The following is an 18,399-nucleotide window of genomic DNA, read 5'->3' as shown; positions in this document are numbered from 1 at the left end:
GGATGAGTTAGATAAATAAATAAATAAGTAAGTAAGCAAACGAAGGAGTGAATAAGGCGGCAGGGCCTGGGGCGGGGACTGCGGCCTGGGGGCGGCCCCAGCGGCGGCGGCGCTGCCCGCCCTCTGCGCGGCAGCAGCGGCGGCGCTGCCGGCTCTGGCTCCAGCCGCGGTCCCGGTTGCGGGTCCCGGTCCCCAGCGCGGCTGGAGATGGAGGACGCGGGCTCGGTGGTGGCGCGTGTGGCTGCGGTGTGGCTGGCACTGGTGCTGGCCCTCATCGTGGTACCGTCAGCGCTCGGCGTGTCGCTGGGCATCTCCGAGGCCTACATGCGGCTGCTGGTGCGGACCCTGGAGGTAGGTGGGGAAGTGTTTTACGGGCTTGCGGGCAGGGGTCCGGCTTCAGTCCTTCACTCCTTCTCCAAAGACGAGGAAACAACTGTAAGAGAGAGAGCAAAACGATGCCGGTGCAGCCCACGGGCAGCATGACGCCGATCAATACGTTATTACGGAAAATAGGTTTTGTCACGTTTGATCTCGTTCCACGAGGTTTTCAGCCAAACCTCGCTAATGCGCTTCGGTGCCTTCACGGTCTTTGGTGCTGTGCTAAACAGCAGCCAACCACCTAATAAAAATGGCATCAGTTAAATGCAGCTAAAACGTGGTGTGTTAAGGGTTTTGGTGAGGATGCACGTGCTTGAAGTGTTTTTTTTAGTGTGCTTGGAGTAGGCTTATTCTTACCTAGTTTAAATGGTATGAGGGTAACTGCTAAGGGTAGAAAACACAGCTGTGGCTGTTTAAAAAAAAATCAGATAGCAGAACTGAGGAGCTAAAGGTCACACCAGCCGGAGGGAACAATGCAGATCACCTGGAAAGATAGTCTTATTTGAACAACTTGCCCTTACCTGTGATTACCTGCACTGCACATTCTTTAGTTTGAGGGCATTAATAATTATTTTGAGTGTCATCAAATGTCGAGACAGGAAGCAACTCAAAATGTCTCAGGCGTAAGTGTGGAGAAGCATCTGACAGCATTTTCATGATAGTGGTGACCTGGTAGGCAAAGTGTAAGGGAGGAGACAGTGACAAATCTAGAAGAAGAAAATGGCGAATGTTACCTTTGTGTGTGGCATGGCTGGAGTTGTTTTTGGAATAACATGCCCAGTTCTGCTATCCATTTGTGTATGTATACATATATATTAAAAAGAGAAGCTAATGACAAATTGGGAAGAGTCCTGGGAAGAAGGAGTGAAGAAGGTCGGTCCGCTTAGACTTAGAAAAGCAAGCTGCACATGTGAATCCTCTGAGCAGCTGCACGGGGAGAACCTCTCAAAGAAAGCAGTTGGTTACGAAGCTCTAGTGCTCCTTGATGCTGGCTCCCGCTCTGTTCAGCGGCCTGATGGAGAGGTGGATATTCTGCCAGCCGGCTCCACGCGGCTCCGGTCGGAGCCCGTTAAAAATGTGTGCTGTCGCATCTGGTTTCCAGCTGCCAAAAACAGTGGCAGTAACGCAGAGGTTTAAATACGTAGCTGCTGGTCGTGTCTGGTTGGCYGGGTCTCTGATATCTCCTGGACTGCTGCACTGAATATATATGGGCTTTCTACCAAGCAGCCATAGTCTGTTTTGTGGCTGCGTTGAATCGCAGGGTGCTACAGTCTGATGGCTGAGACAGATGCTGCAGTCTCTGACAGCTGAGATGTTTTCCAGCACAGCGGTTAACTTAATAGCTTCCTCTTTGGCTTCCAGCCCTTGCTTACCTGCTGCTGTGCCCAAAGGTGGCCTCTTGGGACTGCAGGGCACTTGGGATCGCGCTGCTGCTGCCTTAGTTGCCTCTTTGATGGGCAAGGTGGAAAGACTGGTCAGTGAAGCGGTGGTCACTTGTTAACCCCAGCTAAATATGGCGTTATTCTCAAGTTTGGCCTGCTGAGATGTCTCCCCCGTGTTAGCAGAGTCAGGGCCTGCAGTTGGCGATTGTGCAGAGTTTCCCGGTTTCTACAGAGCCTGGTAGTGTTGGGTAGCGACGTTGTGTTTACTGGAGCTACTCTGATATGAGGATCTGAGCCTGTCATCTGGGGCACAGTAATCCGGGGACTGATGAGCTGGGGAGTCAAAAGTTCACTCTGAACTACGCGGTGTGACCGCCGGTCAAGTGTCGCCTCGGATGTGACACGGCATGTGAGTATGAGTCTGTGGCGCGCGGTCACCTCCCAGGCCGCAGTACGGAGCGAGCGCAGCATGGTACTGGACTTGTGCTTGAATTTTTTCCTACTAATAAAAATAGACCAGTTTGTGCTTGTCTCAGGGGAGCAGATGTTTGTTTCCTGTGCAACAAGCGTGTTCCTAGAAGAGGTGGGGGGTAGAAAAGCTCCTTTTAGGAACAGAGCGTTCTTGTGCTTTGCCCGACACTGCCAAAGAGGGAGATCGGTCGGGGCACAGTAGCTTTTTTCTCTCTGCCAGGCTGCCTCCAAAAGGCGCATTCTTTGCGCGCGGATGTGGTGCTGTTGAGGACGTGCTCCCATCAGACTGCCCCGTGGGCTGCGTTTGCCTCCGAAGGGATGACCACGTTTACGTGGAGCGTATTTTTTCCTTTTGGAGTGGGGAAAAGGAGCGGAGAAGTGGGACCAGCTATTTGAACGCCAGAGGAATGCAGCGGGGCAGGCAGTCTACTAGCTGATAGAAGTCCCTTCCTCCCACTACGCTGCGTAGGTGTAGTGACCTTGGAGTATAATGACCTTCCTTCTGAATTTTCTTGTCAAACTAAGTTAGCTTTTACGCAACTGCTTGCTTTCCTCTGCATGCCGCTTCCCTTGCCGTGCTACTATCATGACGCCTGGTATTGTATTGGCATATGACTTTTTTTAGAGATGTTTCAGCCAGATTTAGAGATGAGAGCCAGATTACTGCTCCAAAAGTTTCTCTGCTGGCTGTTCACTCCTGTGAGGAGTTTCTTCGGGCTGGCGAAGTTMTGCCAGGCCAACGCTTGCAAAATCGTTTACTGCTGAACTCCTGCCCGCTCTTGAAATGTGGGGGACTGCCACAGCGTGTTACGGCTCTCCTTGTTTGCTTTTCATCACCTTCACATGSTTTCCAGTTCTGGATTTTGGGTGTCTTGATCTTGCTCTTCCCCTATCTTGGATTCTGGTTACCTCTTCCGTAACTTCTGGCACGAGTTGGGGTTTATACAGCACCTGCAAGCGTGCCCTTGGAGCTCTCTTGCCGAGGAGCGGAGAGACTGCCCTTTCAGAGGACAATCTGTCTTGCATTAGGGCTCATGGACCCACCACCACCACTGAGCAATCTGTCCTTCTGTTTACGCCAGTTTACAGGAAACTCGAAGGATTAGCTTATGCAGCATGCCTCAATATTAGGCAGTAGTGACGGGTGCTCCGGAGCAGCGGTCTGTGCCTGACAGATTGTACCCAGTAACCAACAGACCTTCTCCCCTCCCCACCCCAGTCCGCTCTTTTCCTGGGGATTGCCCAGCTCTCTGATATAGCAGGGTTGATTTGTCACTTGACGCTTGTGTAGGCTCTGCCCCGTTTGCTTTTGCTAATTGAGAAACACTTCTTGCATGTTTTAAATCACGTGGCGTGTGTTACTAGTGAAATCTCRGGCAACTAGCTAGCCTCAGTGAAATGAAGTTATTAGGCCTTTGGGAACAGCTGTGCGAAAAAATAACATCTCCTTACTGCGTGCTGTTAGGACTAACTGTTGCTGGTTGCAGAGCTTTGWGTGTCCCAGTCCCACGCTCTGTTGGGGCACACTGCTTCTGGGAGTTTCGATTAGCCCAGAAAGCATTTATTGAGTCCCCCCCCCCCTCCCCCGAGCACTGTAAAATGCAACAGATGCTGGGAGTCATAGACATGTTACATTCATCTGGATTTAATAGTGGCCTCTTGGAACAGAAGCGATTTCAAACGGTTTATTATGCCGCCCTGCGGAGATCCTTCTCCCTGGACAAAGGTGGCGTGTTATTCCGAAGCAAGGCGGTAAAGCCAAGGGTGCTCGGGCTAGAGATGACCCCTGTGGGGTGAATACACCTCAATTTGAGAATAACATACCCGGGGAGGGGGAGAAAGCACCATCYGGCACCTCTGGTCAAACTCCAGGCTCGGGCTGCGGGGGTGAGGCGAGATGGGCACTCTGCCCAGAAGCACCCAGGGATGYGGCTCTTCCCGGTAAACCCCAGTCGGGGCTGCAAGCCGCAAAACGCGATGCTAGGTCTGACGGGGTGGGGAAGGAATACAGAGGATATGTGGGCTTATAAATATGTGAATCATTATGGGTTTCCGCAGTTTCCTATTTAATTGGCTGCTTAGGCAAGCTGTGCTGACTAATGTCCGCGTCAGCAGAAGCCTTTGTAGCTGCGTAGCTGGTGTCCTTCAAGGACTGTTGGGGCAGAGGAGAAACGGAGAACTCTGGAGTAGGAGAGCAGCTCCAGAGCATGCCAGCTCAGGCGCTAACAAGAAGCAGCTCTTCGAGAGGAGCCAAATAAGAAGGACACATTCATGTTTACAAGGTTTACAGTGGCTTTTGGAACAAGAAGTTAGGAAATCGCCTTGTTAATCTTCAAATATGTAAATTCCCCAGATGCATTAACCTTGACCCTCGTCCTGTGCYGGCCCTTCTGCATATTTTGCACAGATAATAATCAGTGAGGTTTGCACCTGGGTAAGGTTAGCAGAGTGCTAGCCTTGGTGGGGCATAAGGTGAGCACTCTGCTCTGGCATCAGTAATTTAACTCTCTGTCCTTCCGGCCAACAGCACCGACTGGAAACTGCTGAGTTTCACGGCATGTAAACACCAGGATTTCAGAGGCTGTTGATAACTAAAGGCTGTTCAAAAACAAAAAGCAGCTATATTCAAATCTTGTCTTAAAATGCATGAAGCTTGTGTAAAAGAAGCTACTTGGCGTTTTCATTGCTGATGCTGGGTGCTTCCTAGTCAAGTTAGTCTTCACTGCCTTTTGGGTACTTGTCCACCAAGAAAGACTTGCTCTACAGCTCATGGTGTGTACAGAAACATTTCAGCAGCTGTTTTGAGGTGGTGACAAAGAGGTACCATCAGAATGAGGAAAAGATGGTAGAAGAGACCGCAGAAGACCTTTTGTGCTCATGCCAAGACAATTGCTGGCCTCTGCATTGTTGTTTTCTTCTCCTCATTACAAAGCAACCCAACAATTAGTATTCAGGTTTTGTTGCGTCAAACACCACAGCATTGTGTGGGAGATGCTTTAAAGTTGTTCTGTTGGTATTAACCTTTGGAAAGCTTGGAAGCAGGAGCGCTCACTTAAACCAGCGCATCAGCCTTTGCTCTGAATGTGACCTGCCAATATCTTTAAATAGGAGAACATCAGTGATCTAGCTTCATATGACTCCAGATATTTAATGATATCCTCTTTTGTAACGATCAAGCGTTGCTGTTAAACTGGAGGTGCTGTTTAAAGCTGAAGAAGGGGATGAGAAGCAAAGCTCCATCTGCTAAGGAAATAAGGATAGTTTCTAARATGTTTGTAATAAATCAAGTTGTGATGGAGCCTAGCAAAACTTCATCTAGATATGCTTACGTGAAATGATATGTCAAATTTGGCTTTGGAGATGAGTATCTGCTTGGAGATGGGATTGTTTTTGGACAGGTATCACAAATGTGTGACTGTTGCCTCTGAGGTCTAACTGGACCTTTCTTGAGTAATGTGTAGTTCCTATGTACAAGGGTAGTAGTGCTTTTGACATTTTTTGTGTAGGCTGTTGACTTGCTGTATTTCTCTTTAAGGTGTTAATAACTTAACCTTTCCTAAAGGTTTAGGAGGGCAACCTTTTCAGGGAAAGGTGGATATGTTATTCTTACCTTGTGAAATGTGGTGTAGTGTCTTCTTCAGACTGTGCCTGTGTGTTGCTTAAGCATGCAAGCTGCTTCACGCACCCTGAGCAGCTGAAATGTCGCAGTTTTAAAGCCAGACCTGTGATGATATTTGCACAGGTTCTGCAATCATGCAGCTTTCTAACTCTACGTATCAGTGGGTAGCTGCAGAGCCCTTTCTTTATCATCCCTTCAGGAGCTTGGGGTTTTATATTTTTTCCCTAAAACTGCTTCAGGAATTCCTGATAAAAGGTGAGGTCGGCACCAAGGCACTTGAGGCTGCCTGCTCAGCCAGCTCGCGGGCTGGGAGGAAGAGCCCCTCTGATGTGTGTCAGGGCTGCTGATAAGCAACGTATCCGAAAACCCTGCCAGGCAGTTTTTTGCTTATCTTCTGTGTAAAAGCAGAATGGGAGGCTAGGCTTTGTAATTGTGTTTCAAGATGCTCTAATTGGATAAAGTATTTTCCCCTGTGTGGTATGAATCAGGTTATATTGTGGTAACTCTTTGAAGCACAGGGCTGTGCTTTAGTATAGGAGCCAGCTGGAATGGCAATGGGCAGTGTAAATCAGTAGGTAGTAGGAAGGAAGGGAAATTGCTCACGCTTCTGCATGCGGTGTCTTTTTTTCGAGGTAAACTGACTTTTGACTTGATCAAAGTTTAAAAATTTAACTTTGATGAAAGTGCCTTTATTTTAAGTGCCTGAGAATAAGAGGAAGGATTAGATTAAGTAAACTTAAGTAAACAAGTCTTGCTCTTTGGTGGTTAAAACATGCACGGTCTTGGGAAATAGGACAGATTGAGAGAGAAAGAAAGCTGGAGGAGAGGACTTCAGTCTGGTCTGCGTTATGGAGTGGGTAGGCCTGGGTCCCCTGGGCCCCTGAGAATGCCCTAACACTGCTGGGCAAGAAGGGGAGATGATCTTCCTCCTGCTGGCTGGTTTTATGAAGCATGCCTAAATCCCCTGGGAAGTCTGGTGCCAAAAATAAAATTGCCTCAACTGTTGACTTGTGGAGCACAGGTCAGTTATCCCCTGAAACGGCCTATGCAACCTTTGTATGGGGTGCCATGCTGGTACCATGCTTGTGGTGGTGCTCCCATCTCCTGGCAGGGCAAGGGTGGAGGGCAAAGGAAACTCTGCCCCGGAGATTTTCTTTCTGCCCTTAAAAGTGGTGCTTAGACACTTTATGGTGGTGCTGCAGCTCTTTGAAGTTAGGTAAGCTTGTGGACTAGAAGTCAGAGGAATTTGGAGTCACGAATGTCCTTTTCAGAGATGGGTAGATAAACACATCCAAACAGTAGAAACGTGTTTGGGTTCCATGACCCCATAGTTTACATTTGCTTTGGGAAAAGTCCATTGCAAAGCTGAGCGTTGGAAGACACTGCTGTGTATTTGGATATTGTAAGCTTTTGAGCGTTACAAAGGCATGTCTCCGCAGCCCGTGTCCTCATGGTGTTACAGACTTCTGCTCAGTCTCAGACTTTTACACTAGGTCTAGCATGAACTGAGCTTGCTTACAGCATGATTTCTGTAGCARGAATGATCTGCAGGGTGTTCTTCTGAGCTCCAAAGGGAGAAACTCTTCTCCCAGATTTTGCAAAACGAGGGGTGGCAGCACTGTGTGCTGATTAGCAACTTGAGAGGATTTGCTTGGTGAAAACTCATTTTCTCTGCTCGTGTACGTGGCTGAAGCTCTGGCTTTTCAGTGTAATAGAACTGGCTGGCTTGCTCACGAATGTTCTCATCAGTTTAGTGTAATGACTCAAGCCTGGTCAGAGAGTGGTTATATCAGCATATTTGCTGGTCCGCATGCGCCCCAAATTCAGTTAGTAGAGGAACTCCAGAAATGGAGCTATTCTGAGTAATTTCTTCTGTTGAGAGTGTTTTGCTTTGCTATTTCCTAGGATGCACATGGCTGTAGCATTGCTGAGGATCTCGTGTAACCAGAGGGTACTGAGCTAGTCCTGGAAATAATAGTTCSTGGAACAGCTATTGCCTCAGCAGCAGAAGAAGTGAGAGAATGAGTGAAGATGTTGGCAGGGTAGGTCTTGAATCAGCAGGGCCGGGTGCAGTTAGCAGTCCTGGCAGTCTGCTGTCTTGGGAAGTTCCCTGGTGGAGATAACCTTCAAAATGCAACTGGATCCCCAAACGCCCCACAGCTCTACTGGCGGGAAGAGGTGGAAACTGCATGGTTTAGCACTGGCCTGATGCTTCCAAGAAATCTGGTTGTTGTGATCTCCGTTTGTGCCCTGCTGTGCCTGCGCGCAGTCACTCGGGTGCTGGGCAGGGTAATATCCCAATCCCTACCTCCGAGCTAGTTTTTCTCAGGCTGTGTGCCTCTGTTGTCTATGAAACACCCGTTGTAAGTCCTCCTGGAAATAGGATGAAGTTACGTGTGGGAGGATTAATATTCTTCACAGGCAAACACAAAATCAGGCACTATTTGCTCAGCTTTCCGTGCTTCTCGCACCCAAACCGTCTGGCAACCCTGTCCAAGGGCAGAGGAAGCAGTTTTCTGCTCCTGTTCGTTAGAACTGACATTTTAGCCTGATTCTCTGCTGCTCTTAGCCATGAAAATGGCAGGAAATGAGCAGCTGCAGGGCARTGGGAAATTTCAGTTATGCCCAACTTGGAAAAATCTTGGGTGCAGTAGTCTTCTGAGCAAAAGCAAATTTAAACAAGGCTTCCCACGCCAGCAAGTGCTGTTTGGTTTTTCAGTTCCTGCAGTTCCTCCCAGGAGTGTGGCCGGGCCGGGAGACTGGTAGCAGAAGGTTTCTTTGGAGGGTGGTTCCTACCGGCATGCAAGGTCGTTGCTGGTGTTGCGACTCTTTCAAGAAGTGAACTGCTTCCAAGGAGCTGCGAAGCCCCGAGCTGGCTCCCTGAAGACAAGGCTTCCCAGGCGAACCGTCTGAGGCACTGGCTATCACTAGGTCGCTTTTGAGTTGTGAGGTGTGTTCGGGCAGTGATTCTTCAGAGGGACGACCCGTGTTTGCGTGCGTGCATCTGAGGAGGATGAGCGGGTGTTACCAGCTGAAGAGATTCCTTGAAAGTCGCAACCTGTCTCTAAGTAACTGTCACTTCTTAGGAGACTTGTTGGAGTGACTATTAAATGCATATTAATTACGTATGTAATAAGTAATAATAAGTTAACAATACATATGTAATATTACAGCTGTGAAATTAACTTTTCTTTCTCTTCAACAGTGGGCCACCATCCGGATAGAAAAAGGTGTCAAAAAGGCACAACCGCAGATGCTCAAAACTCCTGTTGCTAAYGGTAAGAGTCAAGTCATGCTGCTAAGACTTGCATGCTGAAGTAGGGGAACAATTTCAAATGAAGAAGTAGGTGCATACGTGAGAGTGAACAGGAGAGGAGGTGAGGCTGGTTACCAGCTTACAGTTAGATCTAGTTATTTTGAAATACTCCTGGCACAAGAAGTGCTATTGCAGAATGAAACGCTTCTTGTATCGGCCTGTGTTGAATGGCTGAAAAGCCTGAGGGATTGAGAAAACAAGGCTATGAAATAACAACATGCTTAGTCAAACAAAGCGGGGCTTGAGATGGAGACTGTTCTCCGTCGAAGGAAGCAGTCGTGTTGCAACGCTTGCTTTTGTCTTGAAGCCCGCTTTTGGGTCAGTGCTGACAAGGCTGCTGGCCGTCAGTCCTGACAGTCTCAGATTTCTAAAGAGATCTGTGAGCTTAGCGGGAAGCGTTTTGAAGTCCAAGCCCAGCACTCTTCTTTCACAAGCTCAGTGCTTTCCTTCTGTTGTAGGACAGAGTGTGTTGCTTTACTTTTTTCCTTCCTTTCTGTCTGCTTCTATTTCCCTTTTGCCCTTCTGAGTTATCTCAGCATTTGCAGACAAACTTSTTACACTCATTTCCTGTAGAAAGACAGCTGAATAATTGCTTCATATTTCCTCCTTTACCCTCATTTTGAAATTACTTCTCTTACTGTATCTTATCCCACACAGCACGTTGTGGTAGGCCGTACTAGGTCAGAGTTGTCTGCAAGAGGACTTTGGAGCTGTATGTGCAGCAAGAGTAGCCTGAATTTGCACGGGAAGCTAAAAGAAGGGGAAGGCTGAACCTGCCTTTGTAGCCAGCACTTGGTCTTCTCCCATTTCCAGTGTTCATATTTACATTGATTTCTAGAAATGATTTTTTAGAAATGATTTCTAATTTAATTTGTGACTTTGAACTTGGCAAGTGAAAATATTAACGTCCTGTGCCAGTTGCTGGTCACTGTTTCGGTGTTTTTTGTCTTTTTCTGTGGGGAGTGGGATAGCCAATGGAAAAGACAAGAGAGGCTAAGGAACCACCCACAGTAACGCGTGTCCCCCACTGGCCGTGCCTCCTGGCTTCTCAGTGATGCTGCTAGATTTTCCCTTTCTTCCTTGGAGGATAGTGTCCCTTACTTGCCCCCGTGAATGTCTTCTCCTGCACTAAGTTTTGTAACCTTCCAGAAGAAGCTTGTCACGAAGGGGACATGATGATTCCCTTTTTCATGGGGTTGATTGGAACCTAAATCCTMCTTACTTGAGGAAAGTATGGGAAAGGGGGAGATTTGTAGTCTCCTGTACCAAGCTGTACTCTCCATCGTGCTCTCAGGAGCTTTTTGAGTTGTCAGGATTCTAGTCAGGAGGGGAGGGAAAAGTAAGACAGGAAGCTTGTGATGAGCATCCTACCTTTCTTAAAGAGGATCTTTGACTTCAACCTGATCTGGGCACGCTTACTGCCTCTTGAGGCATGGCTGCTTCTTATGTTCCCCCTTCAGTCCAGTAGCCTGTTTGCTTCTGAAATCCTGTCCTAACTCTAAGGACAGGCCCAAATGCGAATGATCTCTGCTCAGTGTAACTGTGGTTATGAATGCTCTGCTAGATTCGAATAGATGTTAGGTAGGTAGCACCAAACACAGACCTGCATTTACAGAGATAATTGTGCATGTGCTGGGGCTACTAGAAACTTGGAGCAGCAGCATGAACCGGAGATGAGTACTGCTCAATGTCTGTGTTTGCAGCTGTCTCTACATTGAATTTCTAGCACTGAAAAAGAATACGGTACTAACTGACTTGTGATTAGGTGCTCTGGGCTCCTGCATGTGGATGAAACTACCTGGGGACCGTGTCTAGGCGTAGCAGTGCTATGTTGGAGTTGGCCCCTGAGGTGTTAGAACATGAGCAGGTGGAAAGGCCCAACTGCGTTATGCAATATTTACTGAGGGAGGAGAAATTCCTGATGATAATAAATTGCAGAGTGTTGAATAAAACAAGGTAAAGGTAAGTGCATGCGTGTGTGTGTGTTCAGGGCTGTCTGACTTGAGGAGAATTTGTAGTACTGCATCCTTCCTTCCTGACTGTGTCCAATCRTCGCTAGGAGGTGGATTAGGAAAGGAGAGGAGAATCACAGATATGTGTGCAGTAATTTGTTTCCCTGTTTTCAGGGCACTGTTCCCTGGCAGCGCAGAAAATGTACCTTTTCCAAAGAACTTAAAATCTAGTGTCACCTGGTTCTTCAGCATGACGACCAAGCGACAGMGTGACTGAGGAGGCAATACCTTTCACTCCAGTACCAAAGTCCAGTGTCTTTTGTAGCTGTCAGCAAAGAGAGCATCCAATGCCCCYGCAGTGGTGGTGTGAGACAGAGTAGTCCCAGGAGAAAGGTCAGCAGCTGTTTCTGCTGGGTGGGGAATTATCTGGTGCTGGCCCTTCCCGTGTTGCCCGTGTCAGAGGGCAGCGTGTCACACACTRGGCCCAGTTCTGTTGGGTGACACTCTGCTGGGCAGGGCTTCCAAGGCTGGATGTGCGTCTCTGAGTAGCTGGCTCTCGGCTGTGTGCGTGGGTGTTGATAGTGGGAAAAGGCAGTGCTGCTTTTTGGTTTGTGGGATTAAAAAAAACACCAAAACACTATTCGGTTACAAGTTTTGCAAGTGTYCTCCACTACAAGAAGGGTTTATGCGAATATGCAGCTGTAACTAGGTAGTGTGAAATTTGAGCGTGGTATAATGAGCTAATTAGAGTATGAGAGCTTGAGACTTAAAGCTCAAGCGCTCGGGGCTTGTGCAATAACRTTGTGAGTATTGGGACAATTGCATCCATCTCTGTTACAAGTGATGTTTGCTGTGCTCCTGCATCATCCTGCCTTTTAGCTGCCTCTGGCAAACTCAGCTCTGCTCGTGGCCAAGGGCTTAAAGGCCGTTAAATGATACTCCTGGTTAGAAGAAAGCTAAGTATATCGCTGGAGCAGCGTGCGTTTAATTCAGTGCGTGATGCTACTGAGCTCTTGGCAGAGTGCTCCTCACCCCTGAGGCAGCGTGCGTGCCGGCGGTATGGTGTGACAGTCACACAGCAGGCCTTTTAGAAGAGAGGTTACAGCAAGGGCATCCTGCCTGTGCCAGCCGTGTGCTTAACTTGAACCCTAGGCTCCCATGCGCTGCACCTGTGGCACTTTCAGCCAAGAAGTAGGAGCCAGGAGCCTACAAACCTTCCCCGGATTAGCTGTGACCTAAAAGTTGCCTGCATATGTATTTGCACAGCATATATATTCCCAGAGTCTTTCCTTTCACGTGCTGGCAAGASTTTCCTAGGAAGTAGGTTTTAATTCTGTGGGATGTGTATTTATGGGAAGGTGCTGTGTATTTTGAGACAATTGGGTGCCTCCTCCTTCCCTTACTTCAAACCCTGCATCGAAGCATAGAGGTTATGCAACCTGCCAGAGGGAGTCTGGAAGAGCAGTGACCTGAACTTGGACCTCTGTAATCCTTGTTGAGTGTTTCAGGCAGTGGCTGTTCTGGAGAAATGCCAGTCTAGATTTCTTCAGTCATCGGCCTCTGGAGCTAGACTTGCTTACCAGACAGCAGCTACTTGATCTTTATATTTAGCTTATCCCATTTGCCCTCCTTTCAGGGACTCTGTGAGAAATCAGTGCATATCAGACTGGCTTATCAGACCATAAATTAAAAAAAAAAAAAAAAAAAAAGGGTACTTAACTATTTCTACTGCAATTCTGAACTCTGCAGTTTTCCCTTGTTTTGTCAGGTGTTATTTGGGCAGAGTTCAACTAAAGCACAAGTGTTAGTAACAAAATACATTATTATATTAAGGCAGTTTTAGGCGCGCATTTATCTGACTATCTTTTGGAGGGTTTTTCTTTCTTTAGCATATACTATAATAAAAACAAACAAACAAAAAACAGTGTGATCTTGTCTCTGCTCGTAGAAAAGATGTGTGCCGTGAAGGAAGGTAGATGCATTTGGTCCAAAGCTGGTCCTTGCTCAGGTGTCAGGTAGCTGTCGTGGTGTGGGACATCGACAGGTAGCAGCAGAGCAGGTCTTAGCAGAGCATGGATGTGAGAAGCCACAGTGCCCGACAAGAGCCAGGGGCCTAGAAAATAGGGAAGCCTTCACGCAGGAGCATGAATGCCCTTAAATATACACTTAGAGCACTGGGAGAAGAGCTCTGAAGGGCTCAAGTTCTCACTTGGTCTTCTGTGGAAGCACAAGATGGTTTTGGATAAAGTTTCTGAGTTTATAATGTGGCAGATGGTGGAAAGGGGTTGGCTTTCTTTCTTCACCTTCAGTAGGCAACAGAGCTGGGTATATTTGCTGCTCAAGGGGCTTATGTGGGGAAAGGGAGCTGTAACCAGCCTGCTGAACAGTATACGTTGTTYGGCTACTCATCTGATCTTATTGTCATAGCTTTATTATCAGAGCTCTACATCTATCTCCTGGAATGTTGCAGAGCAGCAAGTAATTTGGAGGATGGCTATTACTGTACAGGATTATTTTCTCATATAGATACACTTTTTTTTTTTCCCCCCCAAGGTATCATAGAAAGAGATGAAACCACTATGGAGAAAGAAATTGCAGGTCTGCATCGAGTGGACTTTGAATTCTCCGACATATTCTATTTCTGCAGAAAAGGGTTTGAGGCCATTGTGGAAGATGAAGTCACCCAAAGGTTTTCTTCTGAAGAGCTAGTCTCCTGGAATCTCCTCACAAGGACTAATGTCAACTTCCACTACATCAGCCTGCGGCTGACTATCGTATGGGTCATTGGGGTTGTGGTGCGGTACTGCTTCCTGCTGCCCCTACGGTGAGTTCACGGGTGCTGAGGGATTGATTATGTTAATCTGGGAAGCTGTCAATGTGTGTCTTAGGAAAGATCATCTGAAGTTCTCTAGCAGAAGAGAATATTAGCAGAGCACCTGTGGATATAGATGGTTAATTGGCTTAAAATCTTTGGCTAAAAAGCCCCTCGCAACATTTATCTTTGTGTTCCCTATGCAGAATAGTTTAGGACAAGCGATCGTCTTTTCTGTGAGTATTTACCCGAAGTCACATGGTTTGACAACGTAAGAGTAAATTGGGCAATCCCTAGTTAAACTCTGACCTTCTAAGCATTAGGGTGTCTGATGCTGTTGCCTTTGCTGCACCATGATTTTGAGCAATATGTGGCAGGGAGCCATTAACAGTGGAGTTACAGAGAAAGAAGTACATCACGACTGAGGAATAACTGAACTTCTGCGATCCATTTCCATTTTAAAGGGGAAGGTGATATTAAAAGGAAGAAAACTAATTATGCTGCTTTAATGTCTGTTGTCTTACAGCTTTACCCTGGCCACTGTTGGGATTACCTCAATGATCGTAGGGACAACAGTGGTAGGACAGCTGCCAAACAGCAGGTGAGAAGTGCGTGTGGCCTGTGTGAGGGACAAACTAGCCACGTCAGCAGCACTGCAGTGCGGAGAATTCGAGATTGAGACTGGGCACGTTTTGACAGGTCATGTGCCATTGATAGTACACGCCATCTACAAACTAATGTCCTTGTTTATGGTGGCATTTCAAGCTTGGGCAGAGACTGGCTTCTTGCCAGGCTTGGCACTGAGGATGGTGTTTTCTGATGGGCCCCTCTTATGAGAGAGGTGTAAGAGATGTTAAMATTTAAAAATGTCGCAAAGGCCTTGGGGACCAAAAATCTCATTGTCTTGGGACTGTCAATCAAAGAACTGAGGCCCAAAACAGCCTTTCAGATAAGATGCTGGTGATGCCCATTCCTTCAGAAAAGGAGGAAAGAGCTGTGTACTGGCATGACCTTGTTACAAGTAGTGAGGAAGACAGAAAGAAATGAGAAGATATTTTTTATATATATATATATATATATATAATATATATTATATATATAATATAATAAATGAAAGACTCCTGCTTTTAATCTACCTGACAGAAAAGTAGTGTGGTATCCAGCTAAGTTACTAAGACATGCTTCTCTAAAAGGGCTAATGGGAAGAATAATCAGAGGAAGCAATTTGAATTCAGTGGTGTTTCTTAGGGGTCAGATATGATAGYGAAGCAGTGTCCAGCCAAGGACAGCCCAGTAACACGCAGAAGGGTGTAGAAAAGGGCAGGCATAGCTCTGTGTGGGGACAATGCCAGAAGTAAAGCAAAAAAAGAGGTTGGAGGTGGTGCTGAATTGTTCAGGTCTCCCTCCCTCTCTCGCCATCTGTCCGAGCTGTAATTCAGAAGAGGTGTTGGCATTCCTATTCTGTAGCTGGGTCTGCGCGCTAAGGTCAGTCCTCCGTTACACACCAGCGTTTCTGAGGCACCGATCCTGGGCTACTTTTGTGCTAGGATAGAAAATATCCAGCAAGGAAATTTCTGCCTTGCCTGCTTTTTAAGCAAATAAGACTAAGGGGATGACGTATCTTAGCTGAGCTGCTGTAGCAAGTGAGTGCTCAAGCTGGGAATACCCCTTCCCTGTGCTCTTGAGTCCCAGGAAAACCTCCCTTAGCCTCAGTTCTGAGGCTGGAGAACATTGTCTGTGTCTAACTGCTTTTCAGGATGCTCCACAATACTGTGTTCTCTCTCGCAGTGTGAAGAGCTATCTCAGTGAACTTGTCCACCTCACATGCTCCCGGATCCTTGTCAGAGCTCTCTCCGGTACTATCCATTACCATAACAAGTGAGTGAGCCAATACTCGGGTAGCCTAAGCATTTGTGTATAGCTGTACATGCATAAGTATCCTTGCTGAGATGGGGCAGATCTTTCCTGGCCCATAGGTCCACGTCGCACTAGATGCTGACTCACCTGGCAGTTTTAAAGAAACGCATGTGTAATGCAGTTTTTCCTGCACTTAGTCTAACAACAAATTCTGTATTCGCAGGGAAAACAAACCTCAGAAAGGAGGCATTTGTGTGGCCAACCACACGTCACCGATAGATGCAATCATTTTGACAAATGATGGATGCTACGCAATGGTACGCGGAGGTTCATGATGAGCGCAGAGGGGGGAGGGAGGATGCGAAAGGGGAAGGCTATGGSACATTGGTTGTGGGGTTCAGTGTTTAACATAGCTACTAACTATAAAAGCTATGTTGAGTATTAGTGGGAAAAGTATGAATTTTGCTGAAATTTGATTACAGGGAAGTTTTTGTTCTGATAAAGCTATCCTGGTGATGTCAATGCCAGGTTCTTTTGATATAAAACCTGAGATATGCTTTTACGTCTGCTTGCAGACCTTTTCAAGTGAATGCATTTTACTRGTTTTTATTGGTATTTCCCAATCCTGATTTGCAGTCTCCAGTAGGCTTTTTTTTTTTCTGCTTTTTGCTTTTTTTTCTCTTATTAGGGATATAGGAGAGGGAATTCTACTTTCCAGGAGTCTTTTGTGCTAACATGTCTCGTTGGGCTTGCAGGTTGGCCAAGTTCATGGCGGGCTGATGGGAGTTATTCAGAGAGCCACGGTAAAGGCCTGTCCTCATGTCTGGTTTGAACGCTCAGAAGTTAAGGACCGCCATCTGGTGACAAAAAGGTGAAGCGCGAGTTTGAGTGGCGAATTGTAGGGGTAAATGTAAYTTTAGTATCAGCTGATGCTTGAGGCAACAAGTGCAGGGATTCTCAGCGCAGTAATTCAAAAATCAAGGATCTAGATTAGGAATTACTCATCTGGAAAGCCAAAAGCCCAAGGAGCCTATGAGGTTGCTGTGAGATATGGCGCTTGCAACCTCATCATCCTGTGAGGGCTCAGGCTGTCTTGCAGAAATGTCTTCTGTTGGCAGGGATCACATCTAGTCATCTTACTGCAAATGATGGCTGCTGCTTACCAGCCCTGATCCTAGGGATGCCAGTCATCTGTAATGCCATATTACTGTAGGCTTCCCTATGAATACTGGCATACAAAGATAGGCACCCTTTGTAATTTTTGAAGAACTTCTCAGATTAATTTTATGACAGGTTACCTTCTTGATCACCTCGTCGGCCTCTACACGGCAGGATGGCTCTGGCAAGTCATCCAGGTGCTGTCAAGGGGTAGTGTGAGCTGTAGGCATTAGCCACCTTGTCTTTAAGAAATCTAGTGTTAGGTAAGCAGAACCCGAATTGACCGTTTCACCACATTGTGGATACAATTTGAGTTCAGTTTACAGGAATGACTTGATGGCATGTATTTGGCTCTCCTGATAGTCATTAGCTAACAAAACAATATGCAGGAAAGAAAAGGAGATGTTTCCTCGATCTAAAAGCAATAGGAGCAGTTCTCAGAGGGTCTAAAAGGCTACACGAAGCTTCAGATCTGTTACAAACACAATGGCAGGTACAAATTTGTCTCTAGTATAAAGCTTTGAATTCTTTATAAATATACATAAGTAAGGCTTTTTTTTTTTTTTTTTTTTTTTTTCTTTTTCCTTTTCCCTTAAATGCACCTGCCTGGGGAAATAGAACTGGAAGGGAGCTGTTTTTAAACTTTTATTCTGCTTCCACAGACTGAGGGAACACGTGGCAGATAAGAGCAAACTTCCCATCTTAATTTTTCCAGAAGGTAAGAAGCTGAACAGCTCTTTCTCTCAATTTACCATAATCTCATCTCATCTCATTGCCTTGTCTTGACTTCTGGTGCTCTAATGGAGCTGACCCATGGCTTAGATTTTTTTATTAGGATTTTTTTTCTTCTTTTTTTGTCTGTGTGTGTCTCATGAGACTTCACAAACTGTGCGTTGGTGTTGGTTTGCTACTGAAATGTGGCAGGCTGTTTGAAGCAGTGACTTTTCCTCTTCCGGACAGGCACCTGCATAAATAATACRTCTGTGATGATGTTCAAGAAGGGGAGCTTTGAAATCGGAGGGACGATCTATCCCGTTGCAATTAAGGTAAGGGGAAATGAGTGCTTGCTTAACTTGCAAATGGGTTGGGATCTGTTTCTCTCGGGGAGGTGGGAAGCTGTCTCAGCCCAGCTGCTAATAAAAGCCAGAGCTTAACTGAGGCAGGGAGGCGGATGGAGAGAGGGGGAGAAGGGAGCAGGAGGCAGGGAGAGAGAAAGAGGGGCAGAGTGGGAGGAAGGAAGGAGAAACAGAGAGGGCACAGAGGGCGGGAGGGGGGATAGAAAGCAGGGAGGAGAAGGGGGAAAGCAGAGAGATGCAGGGAGGGACAGCCAGAGGGAAGGGCAGAGAGGGAGGGAGAAGCAGAGAGAGATATCGATCCTTCAGCCCATGGAGCTYGCTGCTTCAGACTCTGGCGTGCAACTGAAAGCATCCCCCTGAGATCTGAAACAGGCTGTG

The 18,399-nt window shown here is 46.9% G+C and overlaps 1 protein-coding gene across 4 annotated transcripts in view; it reads left to right on the top strand.

Moving 5' to 3' along the window:
- Window positions 1–18,399, top strand: part of LOC146590982 (glycerol-3-phosphate acyltransferase 3) — a 21,302-nt gene continuing 2,903 nt past the window's right edge. The window contains exons 1-9 of one of the 4 annotated variants that reach the window (XM_085313668.1): window positions 1–27; window positions 9,056–9,128; window positions 13,672–13,942; window positions 14,457–14,531; window positions 15,719–15,808; window positions 16,011–16,104; window positions 16,543–16,658; window positions 17,608–17,663; window positions 17,906–17,991. In XM_085313668.1, the coding sequence (XP_085169794.1) occupies window positions 9,104–9,128; window positions 13,672–13,942; window positions 14,457–14,531; window positions 15,719–15,808; window positions 16,011–16,104; window positions 16,543–16,658; window positions 17,608–17,663; window positions 17,906–17,991 (813 nt within the window). In that variant the 5' untranslated portion in view covers window positions 1–27; window positions 9,056–9,103. Of the gene's footprint in view, window positions 28–112; window positions 352–2,493; window positions 2,697–7,829; window positions 7,893–9,055; window positions 9,129–13,671; window positions 13,943–14,456; window positions 14,532–15,718; window positions 15,809–16,010; window positions 16,105–16,542; window positions 16,659–17,607; window positions 17,664–17,905; window positions 17,992–18,399 lie in introns of those variants that run through there. The other 3 variants (XM_085313665.1, XM_085313667.1, XM_085313669.1) reach the window with 3 other exon arrangements.

Source organism: Rhea americana, unplaced genomic scaffold (genome assembly GCF_003343005.1).
Source record: "Rhea americana isolate MKP2758 unplaced genomic scaffold, rheAme1 scaffold_392, whole genome shotgun sequence".
NCBI classification, from domain to species: Eukaryota; Metazoa; Chordata; class Aves; order Rheiformes; family Rheidae; genus Rhea; species Rhea americana.
Note: the sequence above shows the minus strand (reverse complement) of the source record. Positions and strands in the feature narration are given on the sequence as shown.